At 41.0% G+C, this 17696-nt stretch overlaps 1 protein-coding gene across 48 annotated transcripts in view; it reads left to right on the forward strand.

Annotated features, from left to right (window-relative positions):
• slo (calcium-activated potassium channel slo) overlaps positions 1-17696 on the forward strand; it is a 1069848-nt gene that overhangs the window by 423285 nt on the left and 628867 nt on the right. For 36 of the 48 annotated variants that reach the window (XM_071687047.1, XM_071687048.1, XM_071687092.1 and 33 more), the window contains exon 7: positions 17493-17584. The exons of 5 other annotated variants lie outside the window; for them this stretch is intronic. In XM_071687047.1, coding sequence (XP_071543148.1) covers positions 17493-17584 — 92 coding nt within the window. Of the gene's footprint in view, positions 1-16992; positions 17085-17492; positions 17585-17696 lie in introns of all 48 variants that reach the window. 7 more of the 48 variants (XM_071687049.1, XM_071687051.1, XM_071687065.1 and 4 more) reach the window with 1 other exon arrangement.

Below are 17696 nucleotides of genomic sequence, written 5' to 3' on the forward strand. Positions count from 1 at the left end.
GAGAGCCCCATCCTGCATGAGCACTTCACCCTTGCACTTTTTGAATGGGTCTAAAAGATGGTCACACAGTAGCTCGAGGTAATTATGTCTGTTCCTAGTTTCTTTCTTTAGCAATACGACAGTGTCTCCGACACCATGATAAGTGAAAGATTCCCATACCATAAATGAAGCAGGGAACTTTACGGTGCTTGTAATGTACTTAAGATCAAATGAATCACAGTCTGGTCAACTGTACACACACCCACCATGACCACCTGTCACAGAAAAAGTGAACTATCATTCCACAAGACACTTCTGAACATAGCCGTATCACTCACAATATATTTTCTTGCAAAATGGACTCTTTTTTTTATGACACCTTCTGGTTATGAGTGGTTCGGGATGCAGCCAGCAGTTCTATATACGGGGTGCTGCAGTGTCCTTACTAACACATCATTGAGCAGTCTAGAGTATTTTCTTTTGATTGGACGTGCATCCACTTGATGTTTATGAATAGTCAGAGTACATGGAGAGGTTTCTCTGGCCTTCCCAAAGCATTTCACAGAAGTCGTTGTAGTGATGCCGCCACTATCATTTTCTTCACCCATTGTTGTGCTGATTTCAAGCTCACACTGGTAATAAGAGAATTTCTTTAAATGGCTTATTTTCCTTGTAAAAAATGACTATAAAAGCTATTTTCGTCACTTGTAAGGTGAGTTATTTCCAACCACAGTGGGTGGTAGAGGTATGAAAAGGGAAAAACAACAAAAATTCAGGGCATATGTGGGGAGCACAACAAGGCATTCCAGCCTTCTTCAAAAGCTAACCTGCTGCTGAGGTATGTTCATGTGGTATGCTGACATGTCACATAGCTGCCACTGCTCACTACAGGGTGCCAAATTTACTGATGGACACTGGGAGAATTTCAGGTAGGGTAAAGTGATTTGCGTTAATAAAATTGTTTTGGGCCTGCTTGCTCCTGCTTCATTGGCGGGCACTGTACATACTGTGCAGTGAATTCTATTAATATAAAACAGAGCAAACTTTGAATCCTTCTGTAGTCCTTTCTTCATGGGAAATGTACGTTCTTGAAGATGGTCTCTTCCAAAACAGTCCGATCTCATCATCATTAAGATTCTGTCAGGAGCACTGCCTTCCTTGATAATTGTTTGATGTTTCTCTTGAAATTTGTGGTAGCAAAAACATTAGCAGAAGCAGCCTCACCAAACATCTTGATTTGTGGCAGTTGTAGCATTTTCTGAATATCGTAAACCAACTAGGTCTTGCTTGAAATGTATTCTCTGCTTCTTCTTTTGCTACCAAGGTCATCACATACACTCAGGGCCTTTGCTTGTATCACAAGAATGCTGACAGAAGCATTTTTCTTGGATTTGGTGTCAATCCACGTGCCCCACATTCTTTCTATTCTTTCCATTCTTTCCATAATCAAACCGGGAATACGAGGTCTTAGATGGACTAATAGCACTCTTCTAGATCTTCTCTCCAATATCACAAATTGTTGGTAAATCCAACAAGCTTAATATCAGCTGTTCGTTCACCTCCTTCGTGAAGTATGAGCACATCATTCTCAACTTTAATGTTGATGGTCTTAACCTTCTTTGTACCACTGGTACCAGTATAATTTAAAAGATGGTGGCATGATTCAAGGGGCAAAACATGCAGTGTACAGTATACTGTAGCAATCCAAGACTATAGACTGTATATATGCCATTGTATTATTGCAAACTTAAGCTGTATGAATAAAAAAAAGTATAGATAAACCATGTGTGTTCTGAAAGGGTCATAAATAAAATATGCATAAATTGAAAGGTATCTGTATATATATATATATATATATATATATATATATATATATATATATATATATATATATATATATATATATATATATATATGCTTGAACATGCAGGAGGGTGAAAGGAGGGCAAGGAATGGAGTGAATTGGAGCGATGTGGTGTACAGGGGTTGACGTGCTGTCGGTGGATTGAATCAGGGCGTGTGAGGCGTCCGGGGTAAACCATGGAAAGCTGTGTAGGTATGTATATTTGCGTGTGTGGACGTGTGTATGTACATGTGTATGGGGAGGGTTGGGCCATTTCTTTCGTCTGTTTCCTTGCGCTGCCTCGCAAACGCGGGAGACAGCGACAAAGTAAAAAAAAAAAAAAAAAAATAAAGAGAGAGAGAGAGAGAGAGAGAGAGAGAGGTGATGCACCAGTATTTTTTGCCATTTGTGTCAGGCCCCAAAACATGGGGCAGCTCATGGACTTTGGTGGGAAGGGGTTACCCCTGGAATAGCAACATGTGGCATTCAGTGTGCCTGGAGCAGTTGTGGTGAGTGTAGGTGTTTTTCTGTTGTCCTGATGTCCGCTTTTTTTTTTTTTCTTTTTTTTACCCTACCCATGTGTGATTTGTAGTGGGTTTGTGCTGCAATACCTGGCTGTAAGGACTAGTCTAAAGAGGATATTTCTGCTATTGTATCCTTGTACAAGGCAGGGAAGTATAGTAAAGAAATGGCTGAAACTACAAGGCTGGCACTATGAAGTGTGCAAGGGTAGATGAAGCACTTCATTGACGGTGGTGGTATTGACATTCACACCCAGAAAAAACGACTTAGATGACCTTGTATCACTTGCCAATGCACTCTTTAAGATTATCCACCATCAAATAGACAAGAATCCACATATTTCAGCACAGCAGTTAAAGGAAGACAACCCTACACTACTTGGTCATGTGTCTGTACATACTATTTGTAACCAGCTTCATAATGACTTGAAGTTCAAAAGGAGTATGCCACACATGCAACTGCTTGAAGTTCAAGAGGAGTATGCCACACAAGCAACTGCTTCTGACAGACCGCTAGTGCAAGAATAGACTTGCATTTGCCAAGAAAGTGGTATGGTCTGGTGAGGCTAAATTTGACATTACTGGCAGCCATAGAGGCAAATTGTACCATAGGCAAGGAGGTAGTGACCCATACAACCCAAAGTACAAGCCATGGCTTCAGTGCATTATACATGACAGCTAGAGACTGAGTGTGAACGAATGTGGCCTTTGTTGTCTTTTCCCAGCACTACCTCGTGCGCATGCGGGGGGAGGGGATTGTCATTTCATGTGTGGCGAGGTGGCGATGGGAATGAATAAAGGCAGCAAGTATGTATATACATGTGTATGTGGGTGGGTTGGGCCTTTCTTTCATGTGTTTCCTTGTGCTACCTCGCGAATGCAGGAGACAGTGACAAAGTATAATGAAACTAATATATATATATATATATATATATATATATATATATATATATATATATATATATATATATATATATATATATATATATTTTTTTTTTTTTTTTTTTTTTTTTGCTGTCTCCCGCGTTTGCAAGGTAGCGCAAGGAAACAGACGAAAGAAATGGCCCAACCCACCCCCATACACATGCCTTGATTCAATCCACTGACAGCACGTCAACCCCGGTATACCACATCGCTCCAATTCACTCTATTCCTTGCCCTCCTTTCACCCTCCTGCATGTTCAGGCCCCGATCACACAAAATCTTTTTCACTCCATCTTTCCACCTCCAATTTGGTCTCCCTCTTCTCCTCGTTCCCTCCACCTCCGACACATATATCCTCTTGGTCAATCTTTCCTCACTCATTCTCTCCATGTGGCCAAACCATTTCAAAACACCCTCTTCTGCTCTCTCAACCACGCTCTTTTTATTTCCACACATCTCTCTTACCCTTACGTTACTTACTCGATCAAACCACCTCACACCACACATTGTCCTCAAACATCTCATTTTTAGCACATCCATCCTCCTGCGCACAACTCTATCCATAGTCCACGCCTCGCAACCATACAACATTGTTGGAACCACTATTCCTTCAAACATACCCATTTTCGCTTTCCGAGATAATGTTCTCGACTTCCACACATTCTTCAAGGCTCCCAGAATTTTCGCCCCCTCCCCCACCCTATGATCCACTTCCGCTTCCATGGTTCCATCCGCTGCCAGATCCACTCCCAGATATCTAAAACACTTCACTTCCTCCAGTTTTTCTCCATTCAAACTCACCTCCCAATTGAATTGACCCTCAACCCTACTGTACCTAATAACCTTGCTCTTATTCACATTTACTCTTAACTTTCTTCTTTCACACACTTTACCAAACTCAGTCACCAGCTTCTGCAGTTTCTCACATGAATCAGCCACCAGCGCTGTATCATCAGCGAACAACAACTGACTCACTTCCCAAGCTCTCTCATCCCCAACAGACTTCATACTTGCCCCTCTTTCCAAAACTCTTGCATTCACCTCCCTAACAACCCCATCCATAAACAAATTAAACAACCATGGAGACATCACACACCCCTGCCGCAAACCTACATTCACTGAGAACCAATCACTTTCCTCTCTTCCTACACGTACACATGCCTTACATCCTCGATAAAAACTTTTCACTGCTTCTAACAACTTGCCTCCCACACCATATATTCTTAATTCCTTCCACAGAGCATCTCTATCAACTCTATCATATGCCTTCTCCAGATCCATAAATGCTACATACAAATCCATTTGCTTTTCTAAGTATTTCTCACATACATTCTTCAAAGCAAACACCTGATCCACACATCCTCTACCACTTCTGAAACCACACTGCTCTTCCCCAATCTGATGCTCTGTACATGCCTTCACCCTCTCAATCAATACCCTCCCATATAATTTGCCAGGAATACTCAACAAACTTATACCTCTGTAATATATATATACTTAGAAAAGCAAATGGATTTGTATGTAGCATTTATGGATCTGGAGAAGGCTTATGATAGAGTTGATAGAGATGCTCTGTGGAAGGTATTAAGAATATATGGTGTGGGAGGCAAGTTGTTAGAAGCAGTGAAAAGTTTTTATCTAGGATGTAAGGCATGTGTACGTGTAGGAAGAGAGGAAAGTGATTGGTTCTCAGTGAATGTAGGTTTGCGGCAGGGGTGCGTGATGTCTCCATGGTTGTTTAATTTGTTTATGGATGGAGTTGTTAGGGAGGTGAATGCAAGAGTTTTGGAAAGAGGGGCAAGTATGAAGTCTGTTGGGGATGAGAGAGCTTGGGAAGTGAGTCAGTTGTTGTTCGCTGATGATACAGCGCTGGTGGCTGATTCATGTGAGAAACTGCAGAAGCTGGTGAGTGAGTTTGGTAAAGTGTGTGAAAGAAGAAAGTTAAGAGTAAATGTGAATAAGAGCAAGGTAATTAGGTACAGTAGGGTTGAGGGTCAAGTCAATTGGGAGGTAAGTTTGAATGGAGAAAAACTGGAGGAAGTAAAGTGTTTTAGATATCTGGGAGTGGATTTGGCAGCGGATGGAACCATGGAAGCGGAAGTGGATCATAGGGTGGGGGAGGGGGCAAAAATCCTGGGAGCCTTGAAGAATGTGTGGAAGTCGAGAACATTATCTCGGAAAGCAAAAATGGGTATGTTTGAAGGAATAGTGGTTCCAACAATGTTGTATGGTTGCGAGGCGTGGACTATGGATAGAGTTGTGCGCAGGAGGATGGATGTGCTGGAAATGAGATGTTTGAGGACAATGTGTGGTGTGAGGTGGTTTGATCGAGTAAGTAACGTAAGGGTAAGAGAGATGTGTGGAAATAAAAAGAGCGTGGTTGAGAGAGCAGAAGAGGGTGTTTTGAAGTGGTTTGGGCACATGGAGAGAATGAGTGAGGAAAGATTGACCAAGAGGATATATGTGTCGGAGGTGGAGGGAACGAGGAGAAGTGGGAGACCAAATTGGAGGTGGAAAGATGGAGTGAAAAAGATTTTGTGTGATCGGGGCCTGAACATGCAGGAGGGTGAAAAGTGGGCAAGGAATAGAGTGAATTGGATCGATGTGGTATACCGGGGTTGACGTGCTGTCAGTGGATTGAATCAGGGCATGTGAAGCGTCTGGGGTAAACCATGGAAAGCTGTGTAGGTATGTATATTTGCGTGTGTGGACGTATGTATATACATGTGTATGGGGGTGGGTTGGGCCATTTCTTTCGTCTGTTTCCTTGCGCTACCTCGCAAACGCGGGAGACAGCGACAAAGCAAAAAAAAAAAAGAAAAAAAATATATTATTTTGCTTTGTCGCTGTCTCCCGCGTTTGCGAGGTAGCGCAAGGAAACAGCCGAAAGAAATGGCCCAACCCACCCCCATACACATGTATACACATACACGTCCACACACACAAATATACATACCTATACATCTCAATGTACACATATATATACACACACAGACACATACATATATACCCATGCACACAATTCACACTGTCTGCCTTTATTCATTCCCATCGCCACCTCGCCACACATGGAATACCATCCCCCTCCCCCCTCATGTGTGCGAGGTAATACCTTCCACAGAGCATCTCTATCAGCTCTATCATATGCCTTCTCCAGATCCATAAATGCTACATACAAATCCATTTGCTTTTCTAAGTATTTCTCACATACATTCTTCAAAGCAAACACCTAATCCACACATCCTCTACCACTTCTGAAACCACACTGCTCTTCCCCAATCTGATGCTCTGTACATGCCTTCACCCTCTCAATCAATACCCTCCCATATAATTTACCAGGAATACTCAACAAACTTATACCTCTGTAATTTGAGCACTCACTCTTATCCCCTTTGCCTTTGTACAATGGCACTATGCATGCATTCCGCCAATCCTCAGGCACCTCACCATGAGTCATACATACATTAAATAACCTTACCAACCAGTCAACAATACAGTCACCCCCTTTTTTAATAAATTCCACTGCAATACCATCCAAACCTGCTGCCTTGCCGGCTTTCATCTTCCGCAAAGCTTTTACTACCTCTTCTCTGTTTACCAAATCATTTTCCCTAACCCTCTCACTTTGCACACCACCTCGACCAAAACACCCTATATCTGCCACTCTATCATCAAACACATTCAACAAACCTTCAAAATACTCACTCCATCTCCTTCTCACATCACTACTACTTGTTATCACCTCCCCATTTGCGCCCTTCACTGAAGTTCCCATTTGCTCCCTTGTCTTACGCACCTTATTTACCTCCTTCCAGAACATCTTTTTATTCTCCCTAAAATTTAATGATACTCTCTCACCCCAACTCTCATTTGCCCTCTTTTTCACCTCTTGCACCTTTTATACGTCTCCCACTCAATTGCATTTTTTCCCTGCAAAAATCGTCCAAATGCCTCTCTCTTCTCTTTCACTAATAATCTTACTTCTTCATCCCACCACTCACTACCCTTTCTAATCAACCCACCTCCCACTCTTCTCATGCCACAAGTATCTTTTGCACAATCCATCACTGATTCCCTAAATACATCCCATTCCTCCCCCACTCCCCTTACTTCCATTGTTCTCACCTTTTTCCATTCTGTACTCAGTCTCTCTTGGTACTCCCTCACACAAGTCTCCTTCCCAAGCTCACTTGCTCTCACCACCCTCTTCACCCCAACATTCACTCTTCTTTTCTGAAAACCCATACAAATCTTCACCTTAGCCTCCACAAGATAATGATCAGACATCCCTCCTGTTGCACCTCTCAGCACATTAACATCCAAAAGTCTCTCTCGCGCGCCTGTCAATTAACACGTAATCCAATAACGCTCTCTGGCCATCTCTCCTACTTACATACGTATACTTATGTATATCTCGCTTTTTAAACCAGGTATTCCCAATCACCAGTCCTTTTTCAGCACATAAATGTACAAACTCCTCACCATTTCCATTTACAACACTGAACACCCCATGTATACCAATTATTCCCTCAACTGCCACATTACTCACCTTTGCATTCAAATCACCCGTCACTATAACCCGGTCTCGTGCATCAAAACCACTAACACACTCATTCAGCTGCTCCCAAAACACTTGCCTCTCATGATCTTTCTTCTCATGCCCAGGTGCATATGCACCAATAATCACCCATCTCTCTCCATCAACTTTCAGTTTTACCCATATTAATCAAGAATTTACTTTCTTACACTCTATCACATACTCCCACAACTCCTGTTTCAGGAGTACTGCTACTCCTTCCCTTGTTTTTGTCCTCTCACTAACCCCTGACTTTACTCCCAAGACATTCCCAGACAACTCTTCCCCTTTACCCTTGAGCTTCGTTTCACTCAGAGCCAAAACATCCAAGTTCCTTTCTTCAAACATACTACCTGTCTCTCCTTTTTTCACATCTTGGTTATTCCACACACATTTAGACACCCCAGTCTGAGCCTTCGAGGAGGATGAGCACTCCCCGCGTGACTCCTTCTTCTGTTTCCCATTTTAGAAAGTTAAAAAAAAAAAAAAATACAAAGAGGGTAGGATTTCTGGCCCCCCGCTCCCGTCCCCTCTAGTCGCCTTCCACGACACACGAGGAATGCGTGGGAAGTATTCTTTCACCCCTATCCCCAGGGATAATATATATATATATATATATATATATATATATATATATATATATATATATACATATATATATATATACATACACATACATATGCACATATACACACACACACACATATACATATATATACACATGAAAAATGTAAAAAATAATTTAGAAAACTGAAACTTCTAGCTTGAAATGAAATGAAAAAATGAATGTCACATACTGGTTCAACCTTTGGCTATGGAAAAGGGAAATGTATAATTTATTTACACAAACGTCAATAGTAGTTCTCATCAGTTTAACCACTGTATCAATAAGCTTCAATGTCTAATCTGCATTTTTTCCAATTTCACTATTTTCTTGTCAAAGCACCATGTATGAAAACTATCACTCCAGTAACACAACTATAAACATTTACCTCCCCTTTAAAAAAGTTCTGGGGAAGTCTGTTTCGATACACTGCGGGACACTCTACCACCTGGCGAGGTTTGTGTTGCAATGGTTCTTGATTCACAAATGTAGTAGCATCACTGGTGGGCGGAAGAACATTCTTGTAACCAAAGCAAGGATCACAGTCCTTGCAACTCCATTATGATGGTTCTTCTCATGACGCGACGCTTAAGCCATTCTTGGAATAGATGGGGCTGTTGGTCTTGAAGCATTTCCCATCCATTGAGAGCAGCCAATTGGGAGTTGAGTTTGAATGGAGAAAAACTGGAGGAAGTGAAGTGTTTTAGATATCTGGGTGTGGATCTGGCAGCGGATGGAAACATGGAAGTGGAAGTGGATCATAGGGTGGGGGAGGGGGCGAAAATTCTGGGAGCCTTGAAGAATGTGTGGAAGTCGAGAACATTATCTCGGAAAGCAAAAATGGGTATGTTTGAAGGAATAGTCGTTCCAACAATGTCGTATGGTTGCGAGGCGTGGACTATGGATAGAGTTGTGCGCAGGAGGATGGATGTGCTGGAAATGAGATGTTTGAGGACAATGTGTGGTGTGAGGTGGTTTGATCGAGTAAGTAACGTAAGGGTAAGAGAGATGTGTGGAAATAAAAAGAGCGTGGTTGAGAGAGCAGAAGAGGGTGTTTTGAAATGGTTTGGGCACATGGAGAGAATGAGTGAGGAAAGATTGACCAAGAGTATATATGTGTCGGAGGTGGAGGGAACGAGGAGAAGAGGGAGACCAAATTGGAGGTGGAAAGATGGAGTGAAAAAGATTTTGTGTGATCGGGGCCTGAACATGCAGGAGGGTGAAAGGAGGGCAAGGAATAGAGTGAATTGGAGCGATGTGGTATACCGGGGTTGACGTGCTGTCAGTGGATTGAATCAAGGCATGTGAAGCATCTGGGGTAAACCATGGAAAGCTGTGTAGGTATGTATATTTGCGTGTGTGGACGTATGTATATACATGTGTATGGGGGGGGGTTGGGCCATTTCTTTTGTCTGTTTCCTTGCGCTACCTCGCAAACGCGGGAGACAGCGACAAAGTATAAAAAAAAAAAAAATATATATATATATATATATATATTTATATATATATATATATATATATATATATATATATATATATATATATATATATATAAATATAAATGAGAGTTTGGGTGAGAGAGTATCATTAAATTTTAGGGAGAATAAAAAGATGTTCTGGAAGGAGGTAAATAAAGTGCGTAAGACAAGGGAGCAAATGGGAACTTCAGTGAAGGGCGCAAATGGGGAGGTGATAACAAGTAGTGGTGATGTGAAAAGGAGATGGAGTGAGTATTTTGAAGGTTTGTTGAATGTGTTTGATGATAGAGTGGCAGATATAGGGTGTTTTGGTCGAGGTGGTGTGCAAAGTGCGAGGGTTAGGGAAAATGAGTTGGTAAACAGAGAAGAGGTAGTAAAAGCTTTGAGGAAGATGAAAGCCGGCAAGGCAGCAGGTTTGGATGGTATTGCAGTGGAATTTATTAAAAAAGGGGGTGACTGTATTGTTGACTGGTTGGTAAGGTTATTTAATGTATGTATGACTCATGGTGAGGTGCCTGAGGATTGGGGGAATGCGTGCATAGTGCCATTGTACAAAGGCAAAGGGGATAAGAGTGAGTGCTCAAATTACAGAGGTATAAGTTTGTTGAGTATTCCTGGCAAATTATATGGAGGGTATTGATTGAGAGGGTGAAGGCATGTACAGAGCATCAGATTGGGGAAGAGCAGTGTGGTTTCAGAAGTGGTAGAGGATGTGTGGATCAGGTGTTTGCTTTGAAGAATGTATGTGAGAAATACTTAGAAAAGCAAATGGATTTGTATATAGCATTTATGGATCTGGAGAAGGCATATGATAGAGTTGATAGAGATGCTCTGTGGAATGTATTAAGAATATATGGTGTGGGAGGCAAGTTGTTAGAAGCAGTGAAAAGTTTTTATCGAGGATGTAAGGCATGTGTACGTGTAGGAAGAGAGGAAAGTGATTGGTTCTCAGTGAATGTAGGTTTGCAGCAGGGTGTGTGATGTCTCCATGGTGGTTTAATTTGTTTATGGATGGGGTTGTTAGGGAGGTGAATGCAAGAGTTTTGGAAAGAGGGGCAAGTATGAAGTCTGTTGGGGATGAGAGAGCTTGGGAAGTGAGTCAGTTGTTGTTCGCTGATGATACAGCGCTGGTGGCTGATTCATGTGAGAAACTACAGAAGCTGGTGACTGAGTTTGGTAAAGTGTGTGAAAGAAGAAAGTTAAGAGTAAATGTGAATAAGAGCAAGGTTATTAGGTACAGTAGGGTTGAGGGTCAATTCAACTGGGAGGTGAGTTTGAATGGAGAAAAACTGGAGGAAGTGAAGTGTTTTAGATATCTGGGAGTGGATCTGGCAGATGGAACCATGGAAGCGGAAGTGATCTTAGGGTGGGGGAGGGGGCGAAAATTCTGGGAGCCTTGAAGAATATGTGGAAGTCGAGAACATTATCTCGGAAAGCGAAAATGGGTATGTTTGAAGGAATAGTGGTTCCAACAATGTTGTATGGTTGCGAGGCGTGGACTATGGATAGAGTTGTGCGCAGGAGGATGGATGTGCTGGAAATGAGATGTTTGAGGACAATGTGTGGTGTGAGGTGGTTTGATCGAGTAAGTAACGTAAGGGTAAGAGAGATGTGTGGAAATAAAAAGAGCGTGGTTGAGAGAGCAGAAGAGGGTGTTTTGAAATGGTTTGGTCACATGGAGAGAATGAGTGAGGAAAGATTGACCAAGAGGATATATGTGTCGGAGGTGGAGGGAACGAGGAGAAGAGGGAGACCAAATTGGAGGTGGAAAGATGGAGTGAAAAAGATTTTGTGTGATCGGGGCCTGAACATGCAGGAGGGTGAAAGGAGGGCAAGGAATAGAGTGAATTGGAGCGATGTGGTATACCGGGGTTGACGTGCTGTCAGTGGATTGAAGCAGGGCATGTGAAGCGTCTGGGGTAAACCATGGAAAGCTGTGTAGGTATGTATATTTGCGTGTGTGGACGTATGTATATACATGTGTATGGGGGGGGTTGGGCCATTTCTTTCGTCTGTTTCCTTGCGCTACCTCGCAAGCGCGGGAGACAGCGACAAAGTATAATAAATAAATATAAAATATATATATATATATATATATATATATATATATATATATATATATATCCCTGGGGATAGGGGAGAAAGAATACTTCCCATGTATTCCCTGCGTGTCGTAGAAGGCGACTAAAGGGGAAGGGAGCGGGTGGCTGGAAATCCTCCCCTCTCGTTTTTTTTTTTTTTTTTTCCAAAAGAAGGAACAGAGAAGGGGCCAGATGAGGATGTTCCCTCAAAGGCCCAGTCCTTTGTTCTTAACGCTACCTCGCCTACTCGGGAAACGGCGAATAGTATGAAAGAAAGAAAGAAATATATATATATATATATATATATATATATATATATATATATATATATATATATATATATATATACACACACACACACACACACACACACACACAAACAAAGTGATGATGCAGGCCTCTGTCCCTTAAAGGTTATACAAAGAGTTAAGTCACCTTTTGGGAGTTCAGTCTCATCAAAGAACTTCTTTCTTCAAAGGATTCTACATTTCCCTTCTGCTGGAAGATGGGCAATTAGAAATTGTTCTTGGAGTAACTATAGAGATATGATACATACTTAGTTGATTCATGGCCTAGGAGTCCCTTCTATCTGTATGAGGCTCCTGCAGCACTCAGGAAATCAGTCCTGTCCATTGGTTTAGTGGTTACATCGTGGGGATGAAGTGTCTCAGTGTATGATGAAACAGTGTTTATAGCATTGTAGGGATGTGTGATGTCTGAAGTGAAGAGGAAAACTGTGATTTGTCTTTGTCTTGGGAGAGTTGTTGCTGATGGGTGTTTGTCTGATAGGATGAAGTTTGAGATTAAGTTGGAGGAGGGCGTTTGTTTAGTTCTTGACAGATTATTTCAGTGTGTGTATGTTTTGTTAATGTAACATTTGTTGAGATTGGGAGATCTGGAAGTAGAGGCTGCTGAAGTGTGAGAGAGGAGTGAGCTTTTTATTTATCATTTAGGGTGTGGTGATTAGTTATGGAGTGGTTTGGGTGTGAGGGATATAGTGCTATTGCATAACATTTAGTGCCAAGCATATTGAGATGAAGTTATATTAGGAGAATCTGTCTTCTTATTTAGTAACTGAGTGTTTGTAATTGCTTGGTAGCCAGTGACTTTCTGATTGCACTATTTTGTGTAGCTTGCAGCTTTGTTGTATTTGTGTTTGATGAGAGGCATGGAAGGCATTAGAGAATATTAAAGGATTCCCTTTCTTGTCCAAATCTGGTGCCAGTTAGTGTTCTGAAGACATTTAGTTTGTGTGTCACACTTTGTTGTTGACATAGGGTAAATGGAGGGTATTAGATGAATTCATGCTTGTCTCAAGAAGAGGTCTTTGGAGATCCAGACATTCTGTAGATTGTGACCCATTGTTCCAGTTGTTTAATGTAGTGCTGGATGTTTTTTGCTGCCACTGCAGTGTCATGATGTGGTAGGTAGATTGTGAGGTTGCCTGCATATGAGAGGATCTCCATGTAATGTGAGGCCATGTTGAAAGATATCGAAGAGGATTGGAGAAAAAAAAATGCTCCTTGAGAACTCCATTGTAGAGTTTACCTTGAACAGTATTGGAGAAAAAACAAAACTGCTCCTTAGGGAACTTGGTAGGAGTTTAAGTGTGTTAGAGGTGAAGCCATTATGAGTAACTCTGCCATGGTGGATGGTTATGAAATTGGTCAACTCCTTTTTACCATTGTTGAGGAAGGTGGTTTCAAGTATCTTTTATGTGATGATGTGTCGGGGGACGTTGCGAATGCTTTGTTGATGTCATATGCCATTCTTTCAGTATAGGAAGGGGTTGGAGGTTTTTTGAGGCCATCTAGGAAATGGTGTTTGAAGTCAGTTCGTGGTAAGGTGTCGGTGTTTGGGTCTGAAACTGTTGTTTAGGTGAGAATAGGATTTTTTTTAAATTCACTGAATTAGGATGCTTAGGATAAAAGTAATTTATGGCAGTAGGAAGGGGATTTAAGTGGTTAACAGGGTTTTAGGATTAGTATTTTGTTGGCAAGTTTCAGATGTTAAGGATTTTGTTGCATAGTCAGGAGTGGTTGAAGATGTCTGTAAGTGCTTGGATTGCAAATGGGCTAAAGTATTTTGTGTGAAATTTGATATTCTGTCAAGGCCTGTAACAGGAGAGATTTGATAGTATTCTTTGTATCATAGGATGGGTGACCAGATGTTTCTGAATGGATTTTGTGTAGGTTTTTCATAACTTTCCTGTTTAGAGGTGAGTTTGATTTGATGCTGATTTTTAAGTAGTGTCTTCTGAGTCTGTATTGGTGTGTGTGTATGTGTGTGTGTGTGTGTGTGTGTGTGTTCTTTAGGTTAGTGGATGTCATTGGAATGGGTTAGAAGTGCTTCACAAATGAGGACTGGATTGATGTAAGTGTAGATATTCTTTAATATGCACCTCACTTGGTTGCTGTGGGTCTTTTGATTCATTGTTTTGAGTGTCAATTTTCAGTATGTCTTTCTGTTAGTAGGTTAGTGATGGTGATATTTAGAATTTGGATTTGTTCTCTGATTTCAGGTGATAGTGAGTTATATCAGTCTGAGCTGTCTCTGTACTTTATGTGTGTAATTTGTGAGAAGTTTGGATGACATTTCTTTCTATGTCCTTGTGGTATGTACTTTTTGTTAGCCTGTTTGGAGATGATGAAGTGTGGGATAGCATGATTTAGGGATCGAAAATCATCTTTAATGAAGTTTTGTAGCTAAATATAGATATTTGGTATATGTACACATATGCAGTACATGGGTGTTACCAGACTTCACTTGGTAGTGGTTACACTGTGAGCAAAAGTTCACTTTTGGCAAGGGTGCATCATCATCAATTGACAGAAAGGAACAAGTCTTGTCAAGGAACTACTCACTGTAAAGAACTCAATGATTTTCGTCTCCTAATTGGAATGCCACTTTAAAGCTTCAGGGATCCCATAAAAGTAATTTGATGAAAATACATACAGAAAGAGAGAGAGAGAGAGAGAGAGAGAGAGAGAGAGAGAGAGAGAGAGAGAGAGAGAGAGAGAGAGAGAGAGAGAGAGAAACCCTAATGGTTGCCTTTTTTAAGCTTTTTCAGTCCCTCTTTTTCACAATTATATATGGGATACACAGTCATCTCAGACTCAGTCTGCCTATTCTTTTGGTAACCAAGTAGCTTTCATGTTTGTGCTTGATGTAGAAACAAATTAAGTGTACCATAAAGCATAGAATTAAAATTGGACTTTTTTCAGTCTTTTAGTTAGGTTTCATGATGATAACTTGATTTATTGATCTTATAAGTTTGCCTCCTGAGTATCTTTAATGAATCTCCTTTTAAATCACAATGTATCTGCCTTTTTTCACTAAAACTTTTCTTTTTTCCTGTATCTGTTTAGATAACTATCTTCCAGCCTTGGTATGCACTAGTTTTTAAATCACATGACGATATTTTGTATTTTACAACCTTCTTTAATCTTTTATTTCTTCCTTGTATTGCTTCTCAGTTACATCCATTTATCTTAAATTGCCTTTCTCCTGAAGGATATGTGCCCTGCTAAATAATTAACACTCATCTTTTTGCTCCAGTTGGGTTGTTAATCATCCACCTCATAATCATTACTCCTACATCTCCCATTGTTTCTTTGTTTATTGGTATTTTAAGAACCTACAAACTAAAGTGTTTATATCCATCTAGCTCTGTATAATGCATCAGTTTCCTTAACTAAACAGTGCCTAGCTATATGCATACATAGCTGTTGAGAGCTACATATCCATCCAAGGAACACCTTTTGAATATACTTATTCATTAAGGTATAGTTTTTGAATTTCATCATTTTATCACCATATAACCACACACACACACACACACACACACACACACACACACACACACACACTTCTCCGTATTTAGATTATTATATATAAAGAACCCTTTTGGAATCGTGTAGTCTTAGGAATCATAAAGTGTGCAGTACTGTTGTCATCCAAGAAAGTACTTGTTAAGTCCTTTTCATTTTCCTTTACTCCTCAGTTCTGATCTAGAGTATTATCTCAAGATTTCTTTACGACATACTTTGATAATGTTGCTGAATGTCCTTTTACTGTACACTGAAGTTTAACCTATCTTTCTTGGCCTCTGTACCATTCAGTGCTCTGTTCTATTTTCACCATTATATGATAGTATTTCTTTTTACTGTTGAGATTGTCTATACTGTGGACCTTAGCACTTCATGCAAAACATTTTCTGTTTTTGCTATTTTGCTATCGGCCTTTAGCACTTCATTCAAACATGTTCCCTTTTGTTTGTGGGCATGTTGGTACTTCAGTCTACAATCCCTACTTATTACTTCCCAAGATTACACATGACTGCATGATTGTCTGCTTCAGAGATAACATCTTTGCATTTTATTCTGATTATTTTATCTATTTGCCCATTCAGATTCATTGTTCCCATCCCATGGAATATGCCAGTCTGTTGCCGCTTTTGTTTCATGTATTATCTTTCTTTTGAACTTCCCCACTGATTATCAGCTTGCAAATTTGCTCATTGTAGCATGGTCTGCTTGACATTGCCATAGCCTTTATTTATTCTTTTTTTGTTTCAACTGTTGTATGGTTCTTAAAACCAGTTCCTAAGGACCCAACTTACCTATATGAATCACTTTTGTCCTTATAAGTGGTACTTCTGATTTAAAGTTTACCCTTCTCTTCTAAAGTTTTGTACAGTTTTCTTGATTTGCCTTCATAGGCTTTGGCCTGTAAATGGTATTTGCCTTTATATCCTTTTATTACTTTTTATGTCCTATTTTTACAGCCAACATCCTCTAGTCCCAAGTCCTTTCTTTTATTAAGCCCATACTTGGTGCTTTGCCATCATCACTCCCATGTCGTGTCATCTGCCCCTCGTTAAACCTGCTGTCCTATAGTTCCCAAAATCCTCTGCCCTAAGTCTTCTAGACTAGCACCTCGACCCATGCCGGTCCTCGTCTGACTGGCCTGCTATGGTTCCTCTAGGCTGTGTTTGCCAGCTGGATACCAGAAATCACCGAGATCGTAGGCAACAGGTCCAAGTATGGCGGCGAGTACAAACGGTCACATGGACGGAGGTATCAGTTAGGAGAGAGCCCGTAGAATCATACTCAACTTTTTTATACTCCCGTGACCCGCGACTGTTTAGGCACATGTTGCATGGGATGATCATCACCTAGTTTAGTCCTCCCATAAATCAACTTCGATGGTTTTTGTATTTTCTACCTATATTAAGGCCATCAAACGTGGGCTACGGGAGCTGTTGGCACTCTGCTAAGCTCCTGTCAACAGAGCAAAGGCAATGAGAGGTGGTAATACATGTTGGCATTTTACAAATCATTATCTTTCTTTACATAAGCCACTGTATACCCCTCAGAGCCATGTTGACCACGGTGAAAGTGTGCCTAAACTCTTGCATGAAATTTGGCAACAGTGTGATTTGTGTGTTGGTGCTACTTAAAGTTCTGTGCTCCATCTCTACTTAGGCAATATTCGCAAGCTGTATCCCTGAAATTATAGACCTGGTTGGGACTAGATCCAAGTACGGCGGAACACTCAAGAACGAGAGGGGAAGAAGGTAGAGTGTAGAGTCCCTCCCCTAGTGTCGCCACCACCACCACAACACCATCATCATCTCTGCCTCAAGTGCTATCTCCACCTCCCAACAGCAACAACTCAGTCTGACGCAC

The sequence above is a fragment of the Panulirus ornatus genome, chromosome 43 (genome assembly GCF_036320965.1).
Source record: "Panulirus ornatus isolate Po-2019 chromosome 43, ASM3632096v1, whole genome shotgun sequence".
Lineage (NCBI taxonomy): Eukaryota > Metazoa > Arthropoda > Malacostraca > Decapoda > Palinuridae > Panulirus > Panulirus ornatus.